Consider the following 24,701-nt stretch of genomic DNA (forward strand, 5'->3'; position numbering starts at 1 on the left):
AAAACATGCCTAGAAGGACCAGATCACTCATTTTAAACTTTACAAATTTTATGTGCAGTCACTTTTGTGTACTCTAATGATATGATTGGTTGTGTTTAAAAAAAATTAATCCAGCCAATCATATCAATGAAGTATGCAAAGAGTACGCAAAAGTAAATATATGTAACATTACGCTTTTAACCTTTAAGCAGCTTTTGTCTTGTTGAACATTTTAGGAAAATGCCAGTGTTCTCTAAATGGGTCTTTAAGAGTTAATTTGGGTAGTGAAATCTTCTGAAAATATTCCATTATTGGTTATTATTTTGACATACATTTTATTATTTTGTATTACTATTTAATATTTTATAATTACTTTTTCACTATTATTTATAGAATATTTAAAATCACTTCGCAACCTAAACGTAACCTAAAAATTAAGGGTGTCAAATCGTGTTAATAGGTCGTATTCGTGTCGTATCAAAGCATGTATATTATACTATATAGGTCAACCCTAACCCGACCCGTTAAACTTATCGTGTCAAAATCTAAAACCCTAACATGACCCATTAACATAACGGGTCGTGTTATATCAACTCGTTTTGATCTATTAATGAATATTATGAAATAGGTTAACACGACACAATACAGTCTGTTTCAAATTGTCTATGTAAATGGGTTAAATAAGCCCGAAATTAACATGTTCGACCTGATTAAATTTAGCATAATTTTATATAAATGTTAAAATTATAATATCTATAAAAATTATAAAACTAATTACAAGCTCAAAATTACAATCTAAACAACAAAAATATCGAAATTGAAATTATAATAATTTTACTTTTAGGTATAAGGATATAATTTTAATTTTAATTTTCTTAACTCGTCATAACAGGTCAAAACAGGTTGACCTGTTATCAACCCATTAAGTAATTAGGTCTTAACGGGGTCAATATGTTTTGATCCGAATCCGTTAAAACTAAATCCTAACACACTATTATCATGTCGTGTTCATGTTGGATTAACAGGTCGTGTAATATATTACCACCCCTACTAAAACTGCTCTTTAGTGTTTTTTTTAATTTTTAAAAAAGTTACCATTAGTGAATTTGTGTATTTCTTTTTAATATTAAAAAAAATACAAAAATACAATTAAAATACACTAAGAGGCAATTTTGGAAGCATATTTAGAAGGCATCCTAGCATCACCTAACAATTAAAGAACGTAGAAAATAAAAACAAAAACAAACATAATAGAAATAAAAGAAGGAACTTGTAGAGTTGAGGTATGCATGGTACTTCCCCAACTTTCACGCTCTCTCGTACTTCGGTTCAATTGACTAGCATTACAATGCAGAAGATTTAGAACAAGGTATACATATACATGCATGGAGAAATTATGTTATATACTATGCTCATATCTCACTCGCATCTCATTATATTAATGGATATTGCCTATTAATAATATAACTTTTTTTTCTCGAAAAAGTAAGATCAAGTTGATCCAAAAAGCATGGGGTAAAGTCACGCAAGTAAAGTAAGATTAATATAAAAGCATAGTATATAATAGCTATTTGTATTTAAATACTTGGCAACATTTCAACTCCCAAATTTGTTTTAGAATGAGCAATTCACCATATAAAAAAGTCATTTTTTTTCTTTTCAGATTGAGCAAGAATGGATGCATGTCATCATCCACATTAGATGTTTCTATAGTTTTTTCTTCCATGACAATGAAAAAGTTTTGGATTGTGATGGGGTTAACTTTATTACCAGCTTAGATTATATTCTATATGAGAGGGGTTAAGGTAGTAGGGTTTTATATGAATTATAAATAAATATTCCAAAATTAGGCCTCCTATTGATTATATACATATTAAAAACCATATCAAAAGAATAGCTGTTTTGGTTACATAAAACCAAACCATTTCACTTCATCTTATATAATCATTACAATTTTATTAAATTCTTACATTAAGTATAATAAATAATTCAACTTTTTTAAATCTAAAAATAAAATTAATATTAAAAAGTTATATTATAATAATATTTTATTCAACTTTTATTATAATAACTGTGTAACTAAACGAGACTAAATTTAGGCCATTCCTATATGAAAAATGTTTGGATATTGTATATGACTTTGATGTGATTGAAAATCAAAATCAAAGCTATCAATAAAATTAGAGATCGTCATCATGTATAAGATGGTTGGATTAATTTGGTAGTTCTTTTCCTCTCAAGGCAATTCAAAATTGCAAACCACTCTGGATAGAGTTAATTTGGTGAGAGTTTTGCGGTCTTCTTCATAGTTAATTGATTCTCTCCTCTCTCTAGATAGAGTAGGGGTTTTTTTCCTCTCGTCTCTCGTACGAGGCTTTCAGCATGGCGGATGCCTTAGATGAACTTTATGCAAGTTTGTCATTAATTGAGAAGGAGAATGAAGCAGTTTCAATGGAGATTAGCCGGCTGAGGGATGTTTTAGAACGTGGGGCGAGCTGTTTGATTATGAAGCTTTTGATCAAGAAGCATTATAATCATGAGGCGTTTAAGCAAACGATGAGGAAGTTTGGCATTTGGTCAAGGGTATGAAATTTCGTGATCTCAATTCTGAGTTTACGTTGGTTGAGTTTGATGGTATAAGGGATAAGCTCAAGGTTATGCGTGAGGGTCCGTGGTCTTTCGATAAGCATCTGGTTTTGTTGAAAGAATTTGATGGTAGGTTGTAGATTGGCAAGATAGATATGGTGCATGCTCCTTTTTGGGTCCGTTTGATTTACCGTTAATGGCCCGTAATGAGTACATCGGGAGATTAGTTGGGGGTGCATTGGGGGAGGTTTTGGAAGTCGATTTAGACAATGGTGAGATGGAGTGGGGAGAATACATGAGAGTCCGGGTTCTCATCAATATTTCCAAACCGCTTTTGCGTCAGAAGCGTATGATTGTGAAGGAGGGGGTGTCCTGTTGGGTACGGTTCTCTTATGAACGACTTCCAGATTTATGTTTTCACTGTGGTGTACTGGGTCATTCTTTAAATGAGTGTGAGGATATTGATGAAAACCAAGTTGACTCCCAGAGGCTTCCTTATGGTCCATGGCTACGAGCGGGATTCCTTTCTTCTCGTAGGGGTGGAGGACGTGCTTCTACAATGGCGGCTACGGCTACAACAGGGGCGACTACGGGTGCTCCAGTTGAGTCTAGGTCACGGACGGTTGCTAACAGAAAGGGTAGTGGAGGTCTACCCGTTACGGATTCAGGGGGGGTGAGAAATCCGAATTTTGAAGGGGCTGATATTTCTGCAAACAAAGAATCTTCATCTGTTTGACTATTACGCCGTCTGCGTTGAATGAGGGGGCTGCTGTTTTGGAATCTCCTGTGGATGAAGCAGGCTCAAATAAGGATGTGGTTGAAACGGTTGACTTCAATGTTGTTCAAGCGTATCAAATGGAAGATGGGCTTATGGATGTTCCGGTTTTGGAGGCCCCTCATATGTTTGTGGGCTTTGACTTTGGCCCATCGGGTAACAAAGGCTCACCAGGCGCATGAAGGCAGTTCGGTGACGGGTGATGAGGCAACTTCTGTTCTTCAGTTCGAAGGGTTTCCAAACCATGGCAAGAAGAGGAAGGGGATCCCAATTGTGGAAGCTGTTGCTAAACGAGGTAAACCCTCTTCTATTTCATCTATTTCGGTGGAGGTGCTTACAAAGAGAGCGGCGGTGGCTGATGATCAGCCCCGCCGAGCTCAATGAAAATCTTAACTTGGAATCTCCATGGGCTTGGGAACCTACGGAGCATTCGTACTCTTCGTGATTTACTCACGAGTGAAGATCCCAAAATTTTGTTTCTACAAGAAACGAAATTATCATCACGCCGGTTGGATTTTTGTAAGTTGAGATTGGGTTTTCGGTGTTGTTTTGGTGTTGACAGTGTGGGTCGAAGTGGAGGTTTGGCTCTCTTTTGGAAAGATGATATTCATATGAGGATGATTAGTTATTCTAGAAATCATATTCATGCATCTATTAAAAACTGTGATGGGGTGGAATGGTTGTTGACAGGGGTGTATGGTCATCCCGATAGTGGGCAGCGGTCTGAAGTTTGGAGGCTCTTGAAATTTTTGGGCCGTGGGGTTGTTTTACCATGGCTAGTTTTTGGGGATTTCAATGAAATTTTAGATCATTCTGAGAAATTAGGTGGAAACATAAGAAGTGATTTACAGATGAGGGAGTTTCGAGAGGTCTTATCAGATTGCCACTTGAGAGATTTGGGTTATGTAGGGCCTCCTTTTACTTGGAGTAATCGTAGGGGAGAGGAGAGTTTAGTGAAGGAAAGGTTAGATAGATTTCTTGTCAATTCTTTGTGGTGTGATATGTTTCTAAACCTTCGAGTAACACATGGAGTTGCAGCCTACTCCAATCACATTCCATTATGGTTGGATACTGAAGGGGCTTTGTTTAGAAGGAGGAGTAGGAGGTTGTTTAGATTTAAGGCTATGTGGGTGGGCGAAAATGAATGTTCTTCGATTATTGAGAGGGTTTGGTGCCAGAGAAATGGTCCTATTTCTATGGATTACATTATGGGAAGGATTTCTCGCTGTGCTACAGAGTTAGGTAGATGGAATAAGGCTTCTTTTGGAAATGTGCAGAAAAATTTAGCTATTGCTAAAAGGAGGCTTCAATGCTTAGAAGAGAATGACTCTAGATCAAATCTTCTAGAGGAACATAAACAAGCATGTCTTGAGGTTCAAAAATGGCTTGAAATGGATGAGTTAATGAGGAAGCAAAGATCTCAGGTGAAGTGGCTCAGAGAAGGGGATTGTAATTCCCGGTATTTTCATTCTAAGGCATCCACTAGACAAAGAAAGAATAGTATTATGCAGTTGCAAGATGAGTCTGGTCTTTGGCAAAGAGGGGATCGGATGGATGTCTTAATTACTGAATATTTTCATAATCTGTTCACTGCTGTAGATCGTGTGGATATGGAGGATGTTCTTTTGGGTGTTGAGGCCAGAGTCACTGCTGAGATGAAATAGGAACTGTTAAAACCTTATGTTGCTGAGGAGGTGGAGGTAGCTTTAAAACAGATGCACCCTTCTAAGGCCCCTGGGCCGGATGGTATGCCTCCTCTTTTCTTTCAGAAATATTGGAGTGTTAGGTAACTCCATCACCAATGCTTTACTTTCAGCTTTGAATTCTGGAATGTTTCTTAGTGGTTTAAACCATACTTTCATTACACTAATCTCTAAGAAAGCTTCTTATTCAAAGGTAGCAAATTTCCGTCCCATTAGTCTATGTAATGTGCTCTATAATATTCTCTCTAAAGTCATTGCAAATAGACTTAAGAGAGTTTTGCCGGATATTACCTCTGATTCTCAAAGCGCGTTTGTTCCTGGTAGACAGATTTCGAATAATGTTCTTATTGCCTACGAGTTGCTGCATTTTCTTCGTACTAAGAGAAAGGGTAGGAATGGGTTTATGTCCCTCAAACTTGATATGAGTAAAGCATATGATAGGGTGGAATGGCTGTTCTTAGAAAAAATTATGGAGTCCATTGGTTTGGATAAGAAACTGATTTTTTTAATTATGCAGTGTGTTAGAACAGTTTCTTTTTCTGTTTTAGTCAATGGAAGTCCTAAAGGCCCTATTATCCCTTTTTGGGGTCTTAGACAAGGGGATCCGTTATTACCTTATTTATTTCTTTTGTGCACGAAAGGTCTTATTTCTTTGCTGAAAAGAAATGCTGGTAGGGAAGAGGTGGATGGTATAAGGATTTGTAGAGGTGCTCCTATAATAAACCACTTGTTATTTGCAGATGATAGTGTCATTTTTTGTAAGGCTGATGTGATTACAAATGTGAAGATCCAATCTTTGTTGAACAAGTATGAGGGAGCTTCGGGCCAATGTATTAATAAGGAAAAAACTTCTATGGTTTTTAGCAAAAATGTGAATGATGACCTGAAAAGAGATATTATGTAGTTGTGGGGTGGCGGCTTTACACAGCAGTATGAGAAGTATTCAGGGCTGCCTCCCATGGTTGGGAGGTCAAAAAAACAAGCTTTTTCTGATATAAAGAAGCGAGTGTGGCAGAAGTTACAGGTATGGAAGGGGAATCTGTTATCTCAATGGGGTAGGGAGCTGCTCATAAAAGCTGTAACTATGTCTATTCCTACTTATGCCATGAGTTGTTTTTTGTTTCCTAAAACTTTGTGTCATGAGTTAGAGATGATGATGGCTAAATTTTGGTGGGGTGATCAATCTCGGAAAAATAAAATACATTGGTGTAGATGAGAGAAGTTGTGTGTTTCAAAATTCCAAGATGGGATGGGTTTTAGAGACCTCCATCTATTTAATTTAGCCCTTTTGGCTAAGCAAGGGTGGAGGCTTTTAAGAAATGAGGATTCTCTTCTTTACAAAGTTTATAAAGCCAAGTATTTTCCGAACTCAAGTTTATTTGAAGCCAAAGTTGGTGCTAACTCATCTTATGTTTGGAAGGAAATTTGGGAAACTCTTGATTGTTTGAGAAAAGGCTGTAGGTGGTGTGTGGGGAATGGGCAAACTGTTCGTATATTTAAGGATCCATGGTTACCGGAGTGTTCAAGTGTCTAAGCTTTGATAGAGGTTGATGAAAATTTAAAAGTTCATTCTTTGATAGATGGAAGCACAGGTTGGTGGAATGTTCATATGGTGAGAGCTCTATTCAATCCAAATTTAGTTCAAAAGATTTTAAAACTACAAGTTTCTGTATATTCTGAAGACTCTTTGTATTGGAGTCATGAAAAGAATGGAAGTTTTTCTGTTAAGAGTGTTTATCGAAATCTTCAACAGAATCAACATCTTTCAAATGGGCAGTCTTCTAGTGGCAGATCTGAGGCTGTGTTTTGGAAGTCATTATGGCATCTGAAACTTCCTAAAAAGATGAAGGTTTTTGCATGGAGAGTGTGTCAGGAGAAGCTTCCAACCTACCTAAATCTGAAGAAGAAACATGTATTGGATGATGCTACCTGTGTGCTATGTAATCAAGGTATGGAAGATGCTGCTCATGCTTTGTATTTTTGTTCGGAAGTAAGGAGTGTGTGGGGGGTTTTTTGTTCTCAAATGGATAACATGCAATCTGAGATCTGGCAATCTGAGATTTGTCCTTCTGGGATCTGGCAAATTTAGCCCGTGTAAGAGGGTCCGATTCTCTGTTGGCCAGATTTGTAGCTATAACATGGGGCCTTTGGGATAGAAGGAATAAAAGGATTTATGAGAATATTTCTATGCATATTCATGTGACTGTTAATAATGCTCTTTCTTTACAACAAGAATATGCACAGGTGGAGTTGTTTGATGTTTCAAATCAGAAGATTACTAAGGTAGTAAGATGGCATCCTCCTCCAAATGATTTTCTGAAACTGAATATTGATGGGGCCACTTTTCCTGAACATTCTATTGTCGGGATTGGGGTGGTGTTGCGGGATCAGTATGGTGAGGTTGTCGTGGCTTGTTCTAAGGTAGAGAAAGAGGTATCTTTTGTTGAGTTCATTGAGGCAGTTGCACTTCTTAGAGGGTTACAGCTGTGTGCTCAATGGGGTGTCCCAAAAATTATGCTTGAAACCGATTGTTTGGTTTTGGTTAATGCTTTGAATGAAAATTCTGTATGTTTAACAGATTTTGCATTTATTCTTCAAGACATACAAAGGCTTATGGAGGGATTTCAAGAAGTTAAACTTGTGCATGTCAACCGTTTACGTAATTTGGTGGCTTATTTTTTGGCAAGACATACTTGGTTGATTGATGATATTTGTATGTGGTGGGATTATTGTCTTTCTTTTGTTAATCAAGCTTTATGGCTTGATAAACTTGCTATTTGTAAGGATATTTTATTTGAATGAAAGGTTATTCTGATTATCAAAAAAAAAATTGCAAACCACTAAATTTTTGTGCAATCAAAATCTAGTTACATGGGTATCATTGACTTAAAACAATATTACGATTTAAGATTTATTAAACATTGATATTGTCACGTCCGCAAAACGAGATAAATATAAAACAATAGCGAAATTCTAATTACTTTTCTAGATTTTTTATATCTAATAAATATTTGGGTCAAACCCAAAGTGCATATACTAATGGGATGGTAAAATCAAAGGCAATATTCCACCATGATATGGTGTACGTCATCATATCTCCTACTTTTTTATTTGAATAAAGTAATCATATTTCATATTTCTTTCGGCACCATTAACAAGCATTTCCCGCCAGCTCCAAAATTTTGAACGTGTATGGCCAATCCCTCCTTAGCTAGTTTCCATTTTTGTATTATATAAATTAGAAAACAACAAACGAGTTAATTATGAACTCACTCCTTAAGTTTATTGTGGTTACATTCTTGGGTTTTAAGTAACTCTCATTTTAATTGATTTTTATTTTTTTGTTTGATGGAAAATAGATTTCATTTAATTCGATAAAACTGAATTGTTTTTTTTTTTTTGGTTTGATGGGAAATAGATTCCATTTCATTTAATAAAACTGAAATTACAACTATAACTAATAAATATAGGAAAAAACCTAGATTGCAAATTAAACTATTCATCTGTTTGGTACTTTCCCGTATACAAATTTCTTTGTAACGAGTATTGTCTTAACTTTTATAAGCTTTCTAATAACAAAACCTTCTGAGATATTAGATTCTATAAAACAGATATTTCAATTACGATTTGTTTGAAAATATAATACTCTGTAAAAATAGAGATAATCATCCCCAACCTCTAAAAGAAGAGAAGGAATCCGACCTTTATCCTCCAAAAAATGAGAAGGAAACCCACTCACTATCCTCCAAAAGAGGAGAGAAAAAATCATCTCTCATCCTCTAAAGGAGGAGAGAGTACTCCTGTAATAGACAACATGACCAATAGCCTTTAAAAAATATATATATATATTTACCTAACACACATAATGGAATAAAAATATGTAGGAAATATTAAAAAACAAAAATACAACAAAACAAAAATTTGAAATAATATTGAAAACTGAAAAAAAAAAGTATTGAGCAAGGAGACTATAGTGGCGCGAAAGACACGCGCCATGTTAGGAGTGTGCCGGATCGTTGATCTTGAAGCTACCGAAGTCTCTGGCCCCATAAACGCCTGGCGTGGTGACAACAGAGCTCTCTGTGTGGTGTCTTGTTGGGGCCACGCACAAACTTTGAGCCGCACGTGTGAATCACTCGTCGCTACTTTTGGTGGTCGCTAGCAACCAAAAAACATTAAACGCCGCTTCTCCATGCTTTGACCAGAATAACAACAACTAAAATACTAACTAAAAAATTAAACACATGGAGAAACATATAAAATATAATAAACAATTCAACTTTTTCAAATTTAAAAATAAAATTAATATTAAAAATTAATATTATAATAATATTTTATTCAACTTTTAACAAAATATTTTATTCTATCTTATCTTAATTGTATAACCAAACGAAGCCAAATTTAAGTCATTCCTATACGAAAAATGTTTAAATATTATCTATGACTTTGATGTGATTGAAAATAAAAATCAAAGCTATCAATAAAATTAGAGATCGTCATCATGTATAAGATGGTTGGATTAATTTGGTAGTTCTTTTCCACTTAAATCAATTCAAAATTGCAAACCACTAAATTTTTGTGCAATCAAAACCTAGTTACATGGGAGTATCATTAACCTAAAACAATATTACGATTTAAGATTTATTAAATATTGATAATGTCACGTCAGCAAAACGAGATAAATATAAAATAATAGCGAAATTCTAATTACTTTTCTAAATTTTTTATATCTATTAAACATTTGGGTCAAACCCAAAGCGCATATACTAATGGGATAATAAAATCAAAGGCAATATTCCACCATGATATGGTGTATGTCATCATATCTCCTACTTTTTAAAAGTATAGGAATTTATTTGAATTAAGTATTCATATTTCTTTCGGCACCATTAACAAGCATTTCCCGCCAGCTCCAAAATTTTGAACGTGTATGACCAATCCTTCCTTAGCTACTTTCCATTGTTGTATAATATTAATTAGAAAACAACAAACGAGTTAATTATCAAATCACTCCTTAAGTTTTTTGTGGTTACATTCTTGGATTTTAAGTAACTCTCATTTTAATTCTTTTTTCTTTATGAGAAATAAATTTTATTTCATTCAATGAAACTGAAATTATAACTGTAATTGATAAATACAAGAAAAAATCTAGATTAAAAGTCAAACTATTCATCTGTTTGAGATTTGCCAGTACACAAATTTCTTTATAATGGACATTGTCTTAATTTATATAAGCTCTTTAATAACAAAACCTTTTGAGATATTAGACTCCTTAAAAATAGAGATTTCAATTCTGATTTATTTAAAAAATATATAAGACTCTGTAAAAATAGAGATAATTATCCCCAACCTCTAAAGGAATAGAATGAATCCAACCCCATCCTCCAAATGGGGAGAAGGAAACCCACTAACTACCCTTAAAAGGAGGAGAGGGAAAATCATGTCTCATCCTCTAATGGAGGAGAGGGTACTCCTATAATAGAACCTTCTCCATGCTTTGACCAGAATAACAAAAACTAAAACTAAAACACCAACTAAAAAATGCAACACGAAACTGCATTTGAGATGAGGGACCTTCCTCTGCGGTGAATTTCGGTTTGGATTTCTAAAAAGAAGGTAGACTCTAAAAATATTTAGGACCGGCTCTGATTTTAATTCATTTGTTGATTATATCTTTCTTTAGTTAATTAATAGGAGAATCAACACGTGGCTTAGAGTACACGTGCGAGTTAATGAAAAGTTTACACATGAATATATTTCTATTACCCTGCTAGAACTTCAAATTCCATTCAAAATAATTTTAAATAACAAATAAAAGCGAGACAAAATTCAAATATCGGCTATCGATGGTGGTTATCAAACGTGTCTGGCTCTCGCGAACCATGGAAAATACCGGTCTCCGGCTAATGTCAGGCCATGCATTAAATACTAACGAGTGAGTGTAGTGACCAAAAGAGCATGTCAATGCCAAATTCAGATTCAAAAGTGGGGTATAATGTAAGAGAATTTTTTTTTTTTTATTTTTCTTTAATTAATTGAATTATTATATTCATCATTTATATATTATATATTTGATAAAAGAAAATAATAATAATAAATAAATAAATAAATAAATGTGACATGTGGTATTTAAAGATGATGAATATAATTTTTCATAATGTTGTAATGACACTACATTACTTTGTTCATAGAATACCCAAGCATGACCTTCAGCTATCCAATTATCATGATTATTTGGATAGAGAGATGAGATAGTTTATGAATAATTGTAAATTAGTTTATAAATACTGACCAGTGAAATAATTTGAATCTAAATAATGGAGTTTTTTCTTTGCTTCCTAATCATGGCAGAAACTTAATTGGATTAATTGTTGCTGCACTTCATCCATTTCCAGCATTGAACACTATAAATTAGTCGCCTAAAAACCTCCATACCCTGGAGACTTGATTTAGTTACTATTTATGGTACTGTAAAACAAAACTTGATTTTTGTATAAACAGAAGTTGGATAGCTTGTTCTAAAGGTTAGGCCCGGTTTGGATGGCCAACAGACATTTCATCTGTACCGTACACTAATTTTTCCTATTTAAACACATTATATTTCATTTCTAAATTTTAAAAATATTTCTTTAAAAAGAAGTAATGAACAGTATATAAATAGTGAAAAGCTAACACAAACCGTGTATGAACAGTATATAAATAGTGAAAAGCTAACACAAATAGTATATGAACAGTATATAAACAGTGTATGAACAGTACAATCTAACATGAACTGTGCGTAAATAGTATACAATTCGGCTACCTCATTAAATAGTGGGACTCACATATTTTTCAAATCTCAAAAATTAAAAACTATCTCATCTCATCTCACTATCCAAACATATATTTTTTTTATAAACTATTTCATCTCATTTTAACTCAAAAATTTTATTACTATTCAAAATATCTCATCTTATCTGAAATGTATATCCAAACAGGACCGAAGGATCATGTATTGATTTGTGATTTCTACAGTTGATGGAATAAAGGTCATGGAGGATGGGATTGAAACAAGTGGGTTTGACTCGTAACATAAATGAAGTTGAAGGATTGAGAATTTGCCTTAAGTTGGTTGATGTCTAAGTGAAGAGAAAGTGACATAAATATTTTACTTCCTTTTTGTAACACCCCGTTCTCCAAAATTATTTTTAGGTCTCATTTGGTTATGTTATTAAGATAAGATGAGATAAAAATTTTTTAATAATAATGAGATTTTTGAGTTAAGATGAGATGAGATAGATTGTAAAAAAATATGTGTTTGGATAGTGAAATGGGATGAGAAAGTTTTTATTTTTTAAGATTTGATAAAGGGGTGAGTCCTACTAATGATTGAAAATCATTTTATAATTATTGAATAATAGTTATAAATATATTAATAAAAAATTAACATTTATAATTAATTAAAAAATATACCATAAATAAATTTATATCTCAAAATATATATATTTTAATATTGGCCGAAATTACTCTACATTTCCATCAAAAATTAAAATGGTGGATTCTGGCAGCGGGGAAGAGGTGTGAATAGGGAGAAATAATGGTCTTGGAATGAGATGGAAAAAAAAGAAAAGAAAAGAGGATTGTAGGAATTGAAGAAGAAAATAGTGCTTTTGTACTATTTACTTAATGTTTTGAACTATTCATTTACTATTTATGTCAGTTTTGTATTGTTCATTTAAGGTTTTCTGTCACTTTTATATTATTCATTTAACTTTTTACTGTTTATATAAGTTATTAATTTCAAAACCTAGAGATGAAATAAAAACTCTAGACATACCGTTTGGTGAGGCAGACTAGATTGCCGTATAGCTTAGATGTTTGTATCTCATCTGAGCATTCAAACCAGGTCTTAAAATTTTTGAAGAACCGATGCACTACTAAACTTGATTTTAAAAACTTTTCCACCTAAAATGCTCCCTTTTTATACAAATGCTTCTATGTAGTAGTAAATATATATAATGTGTAAGCGTTTCTTGATAGCCTATATTGGACATCCTATTCATTATAAATGTGCTATAAGTATGATGTCAAAAATTCATATTCAAGTTTGAGATGACAGCAATTTATCATGTATATGTTTTTCTAAAAAAAAAATAGTAACTTTCCTCATGCAAAGTTATGGCATGAATTACATAGTACTTTTGATCCAAGAAAATGCATATTTCATTTCCTGACTAAAAATAATAATAAAAATGTTTATGAAATAAAAAAGGAAGTAAAAATGAAATCAAATTTTTGTGTGTGAAAACACGTAATGACTAATGACTGAACAATGATGGTACCGAAAAGAGAGGTAGATTGCAATGTCGTAATGCCAGAGAGGGGTGGGTTGCAATGCCAAATCGGTTCCATTAATAGTATGTTTAGTGGTGCCATTGATTTACAACTTGCTGTCATGGGTGGAATCGGGTCGAAAATATTGTTAACCCTAACACATGAGATGTAATAATGTGTCTTGACATATGGAAAGTGAAAATTGATTTGATGTTTGATTGAGACGTTTTGGATTTGTATGGTATTTCAAAAGAAATTGAATTATTGATATATGGTATAAGTGAGTATTAGACTTGTTTTTATATTTAATATTTTAAACGTTCAAATAATCATGAAAATGAAGTTGTAGAGTAGGACACTACTTAGGAAGGAGAGATTGAGTAGCATTAGGTTGGGTTATGTGATAGAGTTTGAGCTGGGGTTTTGTTACACAATCTGTCAACATCCCAATACTCTATTTTTTTTAAATTTTTATTATTTTATTTTTTATTAAATATTTAATATATAAATAATGAATAAAATAATTAAATTAATTTAAAAAGAATAAATTCAAAAAAAAAATTAAAAAATTATTAAAAAATTAAAAAAAGGTGGGATGTTGGGGTGTTGGGAGGTTGTGTAGATTTTTTCTTTGAGCTGTGATGTATTTTGTGAATTTGTTTTTGATAAATATGACCGATCTTGCTATGTATTTAGAAAAAGAAAGTTTCGTAAATGGGATAGGAATTTATACAGCGTATAAATAGTTGTTGCTTTGATGTGTAACTAATAGGATAATTTTTACATTTTGAAAGATATCTTATTTATTTTCAAGTTTTAAAGTTATATGATAAAGTCATTTTTATTAAATGTTAGATTTTATATTATTTATTTATTTATATATAAAACTATGAAATCTACCAACTTATTCAATCTCTAAGAATTTATTCAAAAAATAAAAATAAAAAATCTCTAAGAAGGAGTTGTTGTTACATATGTCTATGTAAAAAAGTTAGATCTAACCTAAAACAAGGTTGTTTGGATGATTAGATAAGGTAAAATGATTTTAGATGATTTTAAAAAAGTTATATTGTTTATTATATTTTGTATGAGAATTTAAAAAAATTGTAATGATAAAATGAAACAATATGATAGTATTTTTCAATCTAAACAACATCTTATTGTCTCAATTGTTTGATATCTATTCATTTCACCCTTTGCCACTTGGCCCTCATCCTTCAACGACGACATCATGCCACCAATACTTTTTGTTATTGTTGTAGATTCATTTGAGGTTGGTTTGGATAGAGAGATATTTTCATCTCATATTAATATCTAAATACTAGAAATATAAATATTTTTCAATTTTAAATTTTCAACTTCTTCAATTAATCATTAAACTTTCAAACAAAACACAAAAAATAATTTAATTTTTTTCAAATCTCAAAATAAAAATTATATTAAAAAATTATATTTTAACAATATTTTAACTTATAATATTTTTATTCAATTATTTTTTCTTATTTTTTTAAAATTCTATAAAATATTTTAATATAAATTCTTTTTTACTCATCTTATCTCAATTTAAATATTTTATTACTATTCACAATTTACCTCAATAAAATACGTCGTCCTCTTCGTTTCACTACTTGTATGATTGTATCTCCATATTCCTCTCTCTCACCCTCGCGGTAATATTCTTTTTCCTTGGTCTTTCTTCTCTCTCTCCCTCGTTGTAAATCGTTTCCTTTTATTTTTGTGTCATGTCTCCACCTCGCCCGACCGAACTCTCCGTCTCTTCATCCAATGCAAAATCTCTTTTTATCACTATGAATTGCAGGCTTTCTCGGCATAGGTTAAACTTATAGGCTTTCTCAACTCACACCATTGCACAAGTTCACGTGGCAAGAATGGAGTGAGTCGGTTGAATTTGAAATTTATTTGTAAATTTGAAGTTGGAATTGAAATTTTGTTGATCATAAAGGCTATATTTATTGTGGAATTGATATTGATTTCAATTTTGAAATCCAAATCCAATTTAGGATTTAGGGTCTCAATGAGATCCAAAAAATAAATGGCTTCATAATCGGCTCGATTACGTAAGGTTTGTTTGGAGTTATGGTAAGAGTTTCAAAAAGTGCTTAAATATTCTTAAAAGTTTTTTAATAAAAAAATTAAGTCGTTTAGGTGTTATGTATTAAAACACTCTTAATTTCAAATAAACTAAAAAGTACGTTTGAGGAAAAACATAATTTTGATACTTTTCTAAAACGTACTTTTCTCAATAATGCAGAACGTAATTTAAATTTTAAAAAGACTGTTAATAGACAAAAATATCCATATAACTTTAAGATAATTACAACTTTTAAACTTTCAAAAATATAATCATAATCTTTAAAAATTCAAATAATGGTCATTTCTACTTAATAAAATATTTTTTTAATTTATTTCTAAACAAACGTAACATGTTTGAAAGTACTTTAAACATATGGTTACTAAAAAGTAAATAACTTTTTAATAATAGAACTTATTACTTAAATTATAAACTATAAGTCCTAAAGTTATAAACTATATTTCCTACCGCAATTTCAAACACGCACTTAATTATTAGTGTTATTTAAAAATCTTTATACTACATATTATATACATTACATAATTTGATTCGTGATATTTAAATTTTAAAATTTAATATTTATATAAATAATATATTATAAACATTCAAATAGAATTATTCTTAGTCAAAAGTTGAACAAGGATGGGATGGATTGCAGCCCGTAATTGATATAATAAAATCTTATTTGCATTTTCTTCTATAAAAAAAACATTATATTTATATTTATATTTATATTTACACATATATGAAAAAGTAATGCTTTATATCCTTTCATTTATAACACTCACTTTGCCTAATTGACATGACACTACAATGTAGTACTGTAGCTTATTTAAAAAATTTTAAATACATATTAAAAATAAAATGGTGCAAAAAAAAAAAAATACATAAAAAGAAAGATTGAGACTCTATTTGGATAGTAAAAATATTTAATTTCGTCATTACAATTTTTTAAAATTTTTATATAAAATATAATAAATAATTTAATTTTTTTAATTTTTAAAATAATAATAATATTAAAAAAATAATATTTTAATAATATTTTATTCAATTTTTAACTTTTATTTCAACTCATATTATTTAAATTTATTATCCAAACAGGACTTAAAATTCTAAATTTTCTCTATTATATTTGAATTTTAAATTTTTTTAATAAGTCACGTGTCAATAAATTATGATAATGAGACGAAATTAGTGATATAAATTGAAGAAATAATAGCATTTCCCTAAGTAAAATAGAAAGGTTAATTTTTTTGGAAGACATAATCAATAGATTTTTTTTGAATGGAAACATAGGTAATAGTTTTTAATTCTAATGGAAAGATAGTTAATGGTAAATACTAGGATATAGGACCTCCAGTCGGAACACACAGAAGACAAAGATGTCGTCCCTCAGGGCTACTTTAGTCATTACGAGAGTTATAGGTGTGCTCCGTCTCTCCCGACTCCCAAGCCTCCTTCACCAAGGAAACCGACGTGTGTACACTGTCCCTTCCTATTCCTTCCCCCAACCAATCTTCCCTGTTTATTTCTCTGCAACCCTAACAGGTTTTCCCCTCTCTCAATCTCTCTCTTCTCTCTGTCACGAACATCCAAATCCCTCCAGGTTTGTTCTTTAATTCATGCCTTTTCGAATCAATATTCCATGTGTCTTTCTTATTATTTGTGTTATTGAGTTTTTCAAATCGAATATTTTCAGGGTTTGAATCGATCCGTGTGGGCTCATGGCGAACGGTACGGATTCTGAGGAGTTTGTGCTGCTCTCTCGGGTCCGGGCGGGTCACAAGCGCGAGTTTGCCTTCGCTTTGAAGGCGCAATCTGAGATCTGTGGGTCTCTGGGTCGGACCCGGTCCAGGAAGACCCGGAATGAAGTTTTGCAGACCTATACCAGGAAGAAACTCAAGAGGTCGGAACCGAAGGAGGCCAAGAACGACGCAGCAAGTGATATGAAGAAGGCCAAGGATTCGGAAGATCTGGGGGGTTCGATGAGCGAAGAGGAGGCCAAGAGTGACGTGGTGGACCTCGTGAGCGACGACGAGCCAAAGAGTCTCGTGGGTGAATCGGAATCGGTTGCCGAGAGGGGGTCCAAGGACGACACTTCGTTGCCCGTTCCTGAAGAGGAATTGAGAAGCGGAGTGGTGGAAATGGCTGCATATTCGGGGAAGGAAGAGGAAGAATTAAAGGATGATACCTGTGCTGCTGAATTGATGCGTGAAAAGGAGCGGAATGATAATCAAGAGAAGACGAGCGAAACGGGAATTGATAAAGCGAAGGAGGATTCGGGAAAGGACAAGTGGAATGAAGCAGTTTTGATAAATGAAGATCAGAAGGCGGGGGCTATTGCGCTGGAGAAGCCGCTAAGGCGTTTTACGCGGTCGGCATTGAAGCCGAGGGCCGAGGAGAAATTTGCGGTGAAGAAAGGTGTGGAAGACAGTGGTAAGAAGGTGTGTACAAACTCTCATGAAAGAGTTGGTATCACGCCGATTACCACTCCGCCTCCGTCAATTGAGATGATGAAATTGTTCAAGCAGAAGAAGTTTCCGTACAAGTTGAAAGATTTGCTTGAAACAGGTATTCTGGAGGGAATGCCGGTGACGTACATTCGGGGTGCCAAGGTATGTAATTCTAATATTTCTTGTTGGTACCACTTTCCTTAGCAATGTCCGAAACGTGTGTGCTATTTTATACGCATGATGTGTATTGGTTATGTGACTGTGTGTTGTAGGCTAGATTAGCTGGAGAAGCCGGGCTTCGAGGTGTGATTAAAGGTTCTGGGCTATTATGTTACTGTGATGGATGCAAAGGAATTGAAGTGAGTATACATTGTTATTCGAAAATAATGGTAAAGGAACCATTAGTGTTCCTGTGAATAAGTGTGTTTTATGTTGAATGTAGGTTGTTACACCCTCCTTGTTTGAGCTGCATGCCGGCAGTGCAAATAAACGTCCACCCGAGTATATTCACTTGGAGAATGGTAACACTCTCCGTGATGTTATGAATGCATGCGTAAATTCTTCTATGGATTCGATGGACGAGTTTGTTCGAAGTGTTATTGGTTGTTCCTCTCTAAAGAAGTCTGCCATCTGTCTGCATTGCAGAGGTTTCTTCTGCATCAAATTCGTTATGTTATAATGATACGTTCATGGCCGTATGTATTTTTTTCCTGATGATTTTACGATTTGGCTGTTTAACAAATTAGGGCCTCTTCGCAAAGCTGACAGTGGGAATTCAATGCTGCTGTGTAAATCATGTTTGCGGCTAAAAGAGTGCCGACCTATCCCTGCTCAAACAGCTGATGCTATCCACTCTGGCGGGCAAAGACGTAGCGAACTTATTTCGAAGTGGAAAGCTGATCGGTATGCTAGTTTCTTTCCTTTTGTTGTGCATATCTGTTTCATGTCATCTGGGTGATCTATCTGTCGTTGCGGGGCAGTTCTAGGCAAATCTTTGCTGTGCTGTTGCTAGTTGTATGATTGTGGTTTTGATCTCAGTGTTCTGTTATAGTATTGCTGCCAAACAGATTGGTGTTGCACCCAAAATTCCTGGGTTTCTTTTTTGGGAAGTGGCTTGTGATTGAACTGTGATTGAACTATTTTTAGTAACTATTTATCTGATATGTACCTGAAAATAAATATTTTGGTTTTGTATGTTAGTTTCATTAAATTATTCAAAACGTTTTTGTTCTCAAAATTTAGAATAAATTTGTTTAAAATGGAATTATGGTTGCGGTTGCCTAGGAGAAGTTTAACAGTCTTTTGGACTGAAACCTTTAGGAGAGAAAACAGATCTAGTTAAGGAGAAATAGATGCCTCACACGTGACCCTTGTAAGTTAGGACTTTGAATGGTGTTGAGCTTAACCAGAACACACTAAGTCTATGTTTCTACAATGTTTGTGTGACTGCTTGACTATTATAGGCACCCTTAAGGCCTACAGCTTCTTTCCCTTTTAAACTTGATATTGCAAATTTAGGCGACATTTATGTACTCGTACTGTTTATTTTTCTACGTTCTTGAATAAGGTATCCTTTTGTTATGATAAAAAAATATCCTTTGGCGAAAATGTTTACTTACAATAAAGGGTTTTAGTATTATAACATATCCTTTATTATAATTGTGCAAAAAAAAAAAAATAATATATACTTGATAAAAAGACATTTTCTTTGTGAAATTGATTTATAAGATGAATAATAACTTTTCTATTTTTTGGATTATTGCAGATCACCAAAACCAGTTTTGGTTCCAAAGTCATCTGACAGTGTTTTGAAGTGCAACACATCTGGAAATAAGAGTCAGGGAAAATTAACTAGAAAGTAAGTATCTACCTGGTGCTATATCTAAATGTGCAATTTTGGTGTTGAGTTTTCGCTGTTTCATAATGATTCTGATCAGAGATCTAAACTTTCAACTGTCTGCCTGACATCTTTAATAGGGATCTACGCTTGCATAAGTTGGTTTTTGAGGAGGATGTGCTGCCAGATGGTACTGAAGTAGCATATTATTCTCGTGGACAGGTTGTAGTCATAAAATTAGTGAACAATTTTTTGTTTTGATAAATTGGATTTGTCATTTCTGATTAGTGATATGCTTTGTGCAGAAATTGTTGGTCGGTTACAAAAAGGGATTTGGGATCTTTTGCACTTGCTGTGACTCTGAGGTGAATTTGCTTCTGCTGGAGTTAATGTTCTGTTTGAATTTCCCTGCTGGAGATTGATTTTGTGTAATCTTATTTTGCAGGTCAGCCCATCACAGTTTGAAGCTCATGCTGGTTGGGCCTCTCGTCGTAAGCCGTGAGTTTTTGCTCAAATTATTTGGGTGGTTGGGTCATATTATGTGGTCTTGGTTCCCAGTGGATGTCCAAAACCAATTGTTCACTCTTTTGCAAATTGGTGTAATTCTGTTGGCAAGACCTGTGTGTTTCAGGTCCACCTGAAGTTTTGGGAGGAATTTGGGAAACTGTCTAGAAACAAGTTGTCTTAGTTTTCCCCTTTTGCTGCTTCCTTCATTTGACTTGGGATAGTTTTGTGTTTCAGGTACCTTCACATTTACACATCCAATGGAGTGTCTCTCCATGAATTATCCATATCCCTGTCAAAAGGGCGGAAAATCTCTACCAATGAAAATGATGACCTCTGCAGCATCTGTCAAGATGGAGGGGATCTGTTGTGCTGTGATGGATGCCCACGTGCCTTTCACATAGGTGAGTTTTTGTTTTATATGTAAGTTGTGTAATTGGAACGTTTTCTGTGGTGGTGAAGATTCATTTACTTGGGATTTTCAATTATTATGTTCCATAGTCCTGAGGTTTATTTTGTGGAATATTTTAAGAAGAAAGGTAATATGTTAAAGACAAAAAGAGATAAAAAGTTAGGTTATAGGAGATATTTCAATGAAAGAAGTAGATTGACTATTGTATTCTCTATGTACAAATACATACATACATATTATGCACACAGGCATTAGCGCACACATTGTTGGTATACGACTATTTTTGAATTGCAAATATATTTTCTGACTTTTTCTTAAACGTACACTAGTTGAACAGTTAGGATTATTATTATAGCACCTACGTTCCTCTTTAGAACATTCAATCATATGAAGTCAGCATGCATATGTTCTTCCGGCTTAATTTTCAAGACTCTTTTAATCCTTTAGCTATTTTAGCTAGATGTATCTATTGTAAATGGCCTGTATACTTGGACAGTGCCTTTATACTCGTTTGTTAAACTATCTTATACATACATGTATATAATATATAATATAAAGAGAATGATAGCACCCACAAAATAAAAGACAAGGTACTTTTTTTATGTCCTCGGTTTCATGTAACTGTTCTTGTGAATGGGCAATCTTTCTTGTTCTAAAAATTTTTCACCGTTCATTGCACACAATTCGGGACAACTTTGTGGTTCAGCTTCTTCCAAGCTGCTCAACTTGCATTCATGATGTTAGTTATTTGGCCAATTGCAGAGTGTGTTCCTCTTCCGCGTATACCTAGTGGTACTTGGTACTGTAGATATTGCCAGAATTTGTTCCAAACAGAAAAATCTGTGGAGTGCAATGCTAATGCTGTAGCAGCTGGAAGGGTTGCTGGAGTTGATCCCATAGAACAGATTACCAAGCGATGCATTCGCATTGTCAAAACTCCAGAGGTCGACTTTGGTGGTTGTGCATTATGCAGGTTCAGTACTCACTATTCTCGTCTTATGTTTTTTTAGAACTTTTAATATTTTATTTATTTCTTGTTTAAGTTTTTATTACTGATTTTAAATTTGCACTTCAACTTCCCATTTCAAATACATATTTTTTATTCTATTTTGATGTTTTCAGGGGCCATGATTTCAGCAAAAGTTTTGGCCCTCGCACAGTTATCATATGTGACCAGGTAGTTTATATTCAGATAATATCTGGACTTTGTCAAGTTCTACTTTCGAAATATGCTTCATATTTCTATCTGTTTGTCTACCTAGCTAATTATGTGCACTGTTCCCTCAGTGTGAAAAGGAATATCATGTTGGCTGTTTGAAGGATCACAGTATGGAAAACCTTAAGGTGGGAATTTCTTTTCCTAGTATATTTTGCAGCTCTATTGCAGCCATGATTATTATTATTAAATTGTGATGTGCAAATGATGACATACTTGTCCAATAGGAATTGCCCAAAGGGAAGTGGTTCTGTTGCACAGATTGCAAACGAATTCATTCTACTTTGGAGAATTTGGTGGTTCATGGAGAACATAAGCTTCCAGAATCAGTTCTGAATGTTATAAGGAAGAAGCATGAAGAGAAAGGTTCACAGAATGAGGCTGACATTAGTATAAGTTGGAGGGTTCTTAATTGGAAATTGGCCTCTTCTAGTGAAACTAGACCGTTGCTTTCAAAAGCTGTTTCCATTTTTCATGTGAGTACTTTTCAATTGCAGTGTCAATATACTTGTGATTATCCGTACATATAAATACAAAAATTGTATTTTTCATTATAGTGCTCAACTGGAAGATTAAGTGATATGAAGTCAGCTTTGACAATGAGAAACTTGGTCACATCATTAATTCCGCTTACCTCACACAGTATTGATGCATGAAAAATGTTTGGTTCACAAAGATTTCTCACAAAAGTAAGTTTATAAGCTGATATGGCTTGTTGTAGTACATCAGATTGTAAAGCTCTTTTTACTTTAAAAGACCTAACGAATCACATCCAGCTATATTAGTTTGTGTACTTTACTTTTGTGAGATATATTTGTGAAGCTAGCACGTCTCTTGATGTATTGGTTATGCATTGTGTGTTTTTAACCACCTTGGTGCATTATGATATTCGGTTATGTTTTGTCATGAATAGAAATATTGTTTTATTTGTCAGCTTTGACAATGAGAAACTTGGTCACATCATTAATTCCGCTTACCTCACACAGTATTGATGCATGAAAAATGTTTGGTTCACAAAGATTTCTCACAAAAGTAAGTTTATAAGCTGATATGGCTTGTTGTAGTACATCAGATTGTAAAGCTCTTTTTACTTTAAAAGACCTAACGAATCACATCCAGCTATATTAGTTTGTGTACTTTACTTTTGTGAGATATATATGTGAAGCTAGCACGTCTCTTGATGTATTGGTTATGCATTGTGTGTTTTTAACCACCTTGGTGCATTATGATATTCGGTTATGTTTTGTCATGAATAGAAATATTGTTTTATTTAAAAACTCATCTGGTTTCTCATTTCAATTTTGTGCTTCAGGAATGTTTTGATCCAATAGTAGATGCTGCTTCAGGCCGTGACTTCATTCCATCAATGCTCTACGGGTGCGGGGTACCACCATGCTTTCCTGCGTTGTGTTGTACTTATTTAGCACCTTGTTGAATTTTATATCTATTGGTTTTGCAGAAGGAATATCCGTGGCCAAGATTTTGGTGGAGTCTACTGTGCAGTACTAACAGTAAAGTAAAAATCAGCCATCCGTCTTTTATCAAATAATGCCTTAGCATTGATATATTTTTCTGATAAATGTTTCATATAATGCCAGCCAATCAGTTGTGTCTGCTGGAATGTTCCGGATATTTGGGCAGGAAGTGGCAGAGCTTCCTCTAGTAGCAACAGATACTGATTATCAAGGACTGGTAATTTTGATCTAGTAGGAGGCCCTTATTTATTGGATGGTGGATCCTATTCTGACTTGATTAATTTTGTTCTTGTAGGGGTACTTCCAGTCCTTGTTTTCTTGCATTGAGAGGCTCCTTGGCTCCTTAAATGTGAGAAACCTTGTGCTACCAGCGGCCGATGAAGCCGAATCAATATGGACAAATAAATTTGGTTTTAACAAGTTAACCCAAGACGAGGTCCGTGCATTTTCAAATCTTCTATTTGGGGGACACAAAAAATTGTAAGATTTTAATGTGGATATCTGTTTTGTCTTGCAGCTTAACAACTACAGGAAACATTACCATATGGTGATATTCCAAGGAACATCAGTGCTGCAGAAGCCAGTCCTTGCTTCGTGAATTATTGCTACATTGGTGTTTGGAGTGCCTGGAAAAGATGTATAATTTTTTCTTTTTTTCCTTTGTGAAATTGGAGGAGCCTCTATTTTGATGCTTTTGCCCTTTGGTGTACAGATTCACAGAAAGTAGACATCATACCTCATCATACAAGCTGATACATATTCTATATATGTTATTTTTTGTAGCAGAGAAGAGAGGAGAGATTTTGTAGAAAACTAGAGCAGGGTTTTTGGAATTAGCTTCTAAAATTTTGAAATGTTAAATAGATATGAACTCGGAATGTGTGGCGCAATCCCTGATTTTGGCAATTTTTCGATCTCAACTTCTATAGTTTGGCTGTCACTGTGAATTATAACGAGAGGTGAAGCCACCACCCAAAGTGGAGAAACCTATCAATATTAGAGTGGCTGTCGGCCCCTAATGACTGCTTGGGATCGCCAACCGCCATTGATTGACCAAATTGTTGTACCGACTACTAATTGGCGGTTGTTAGCTGGTGGTGGTGGTAGAGGTTACTTTCATATGGAGCATATGAGGGACCAAGATATGGATTAGCAAATGCAAAATTGCATTGACCACATGATTGATAATTATAGAGATTTAAAGTTGATCACCGAAGCGGGAAGATTTAAAATTTGAAATTCAAAACACAGAAAAAAAAGGTAAAGAAAGAGAAAAAGCTCGGAGAAAAGAAAGTGTAAAATTTCGGATTATTAAACTGCCTCTAACGTCATAAAAAGGAAGCAAATTTACATTAT

At 33.8% G+C, this 24,701-nt stretch overlaps 2 protein-coding genes across 2 annotated transcripts; both read left to right on the forward strand.

The window, feature by feature from the left end:
- The first annotated feature begins 6,652 nt into the window (after positions 1-6,652).
- On the forward strand, positions 6,653-7,845 carry LOC122291107. The gene is made up of 2 exons (XM_043098755.1): positions 6,653-6,992; positions 7,133-7,845. The coding sequence occupies exons 1-2, from the start codon at positions 6,653-6,655 to the stop codon at positions 7,843-7,845; spliced, it is 1,053 nt and encodes a 350-aa protein (XP_042954689.1).
- An 8,988-nt stretch (positions 7,846-16,833) lies between these two features.
- LOC122291743 lies at positions 16,834-24,235 on the forward strand. The gene is made up of 19 exons (XM_043099678.1): positions 16,834-17,054; positions 17,148-18,063; positions 18,174-18,260; positions 18,344-18,548; positions 18,648-18,804; positions 19,667-19,759; positions 19,879-19,960; positions 20,044-20,103; positions 20,184-20,236; positions 20,480-20,646; positions 21,417-21,627; positions 21,777-21,831; positions 21,942-21,998; positions 22,098-22,346; positions 23,183-23,247; positions 23,330-23,386; positions 23,469-23,562; positions 23,641-23,781; positions 23,863-24,235. Exons 2-19 carry the CDS (start codon positions 17,173-17,175, stop codon positions 23,941-23,943), a joined length of 2,805 nt encoding a protein of 934 aa, XP_042955612.1. The 5' UTR covers positions 16,834-17,054; positions 17,148-17,172; the 3' UTR covers positions 23,944-24,235.
- The last annotated feature ends 466 nt before the right edge of the window (positions 24,236-24,701 follow it).

This window comes from Carya illinoinensis, chromosome 13, assembly GCF_018687715.1.
Source record: "Carya illinoinensis cultivar Pawnee chromosome 13, C.illinoinensisPawnee_v1, whole genome shotgun sequence".
In the NCBI taxonomy this organism is placed as follows: Eukaryota; Viridiplantae; Streptophyta; class Magnoliopsida; order Fagales; family Juglandaceae; genus Carya; species Carya illinoinensis.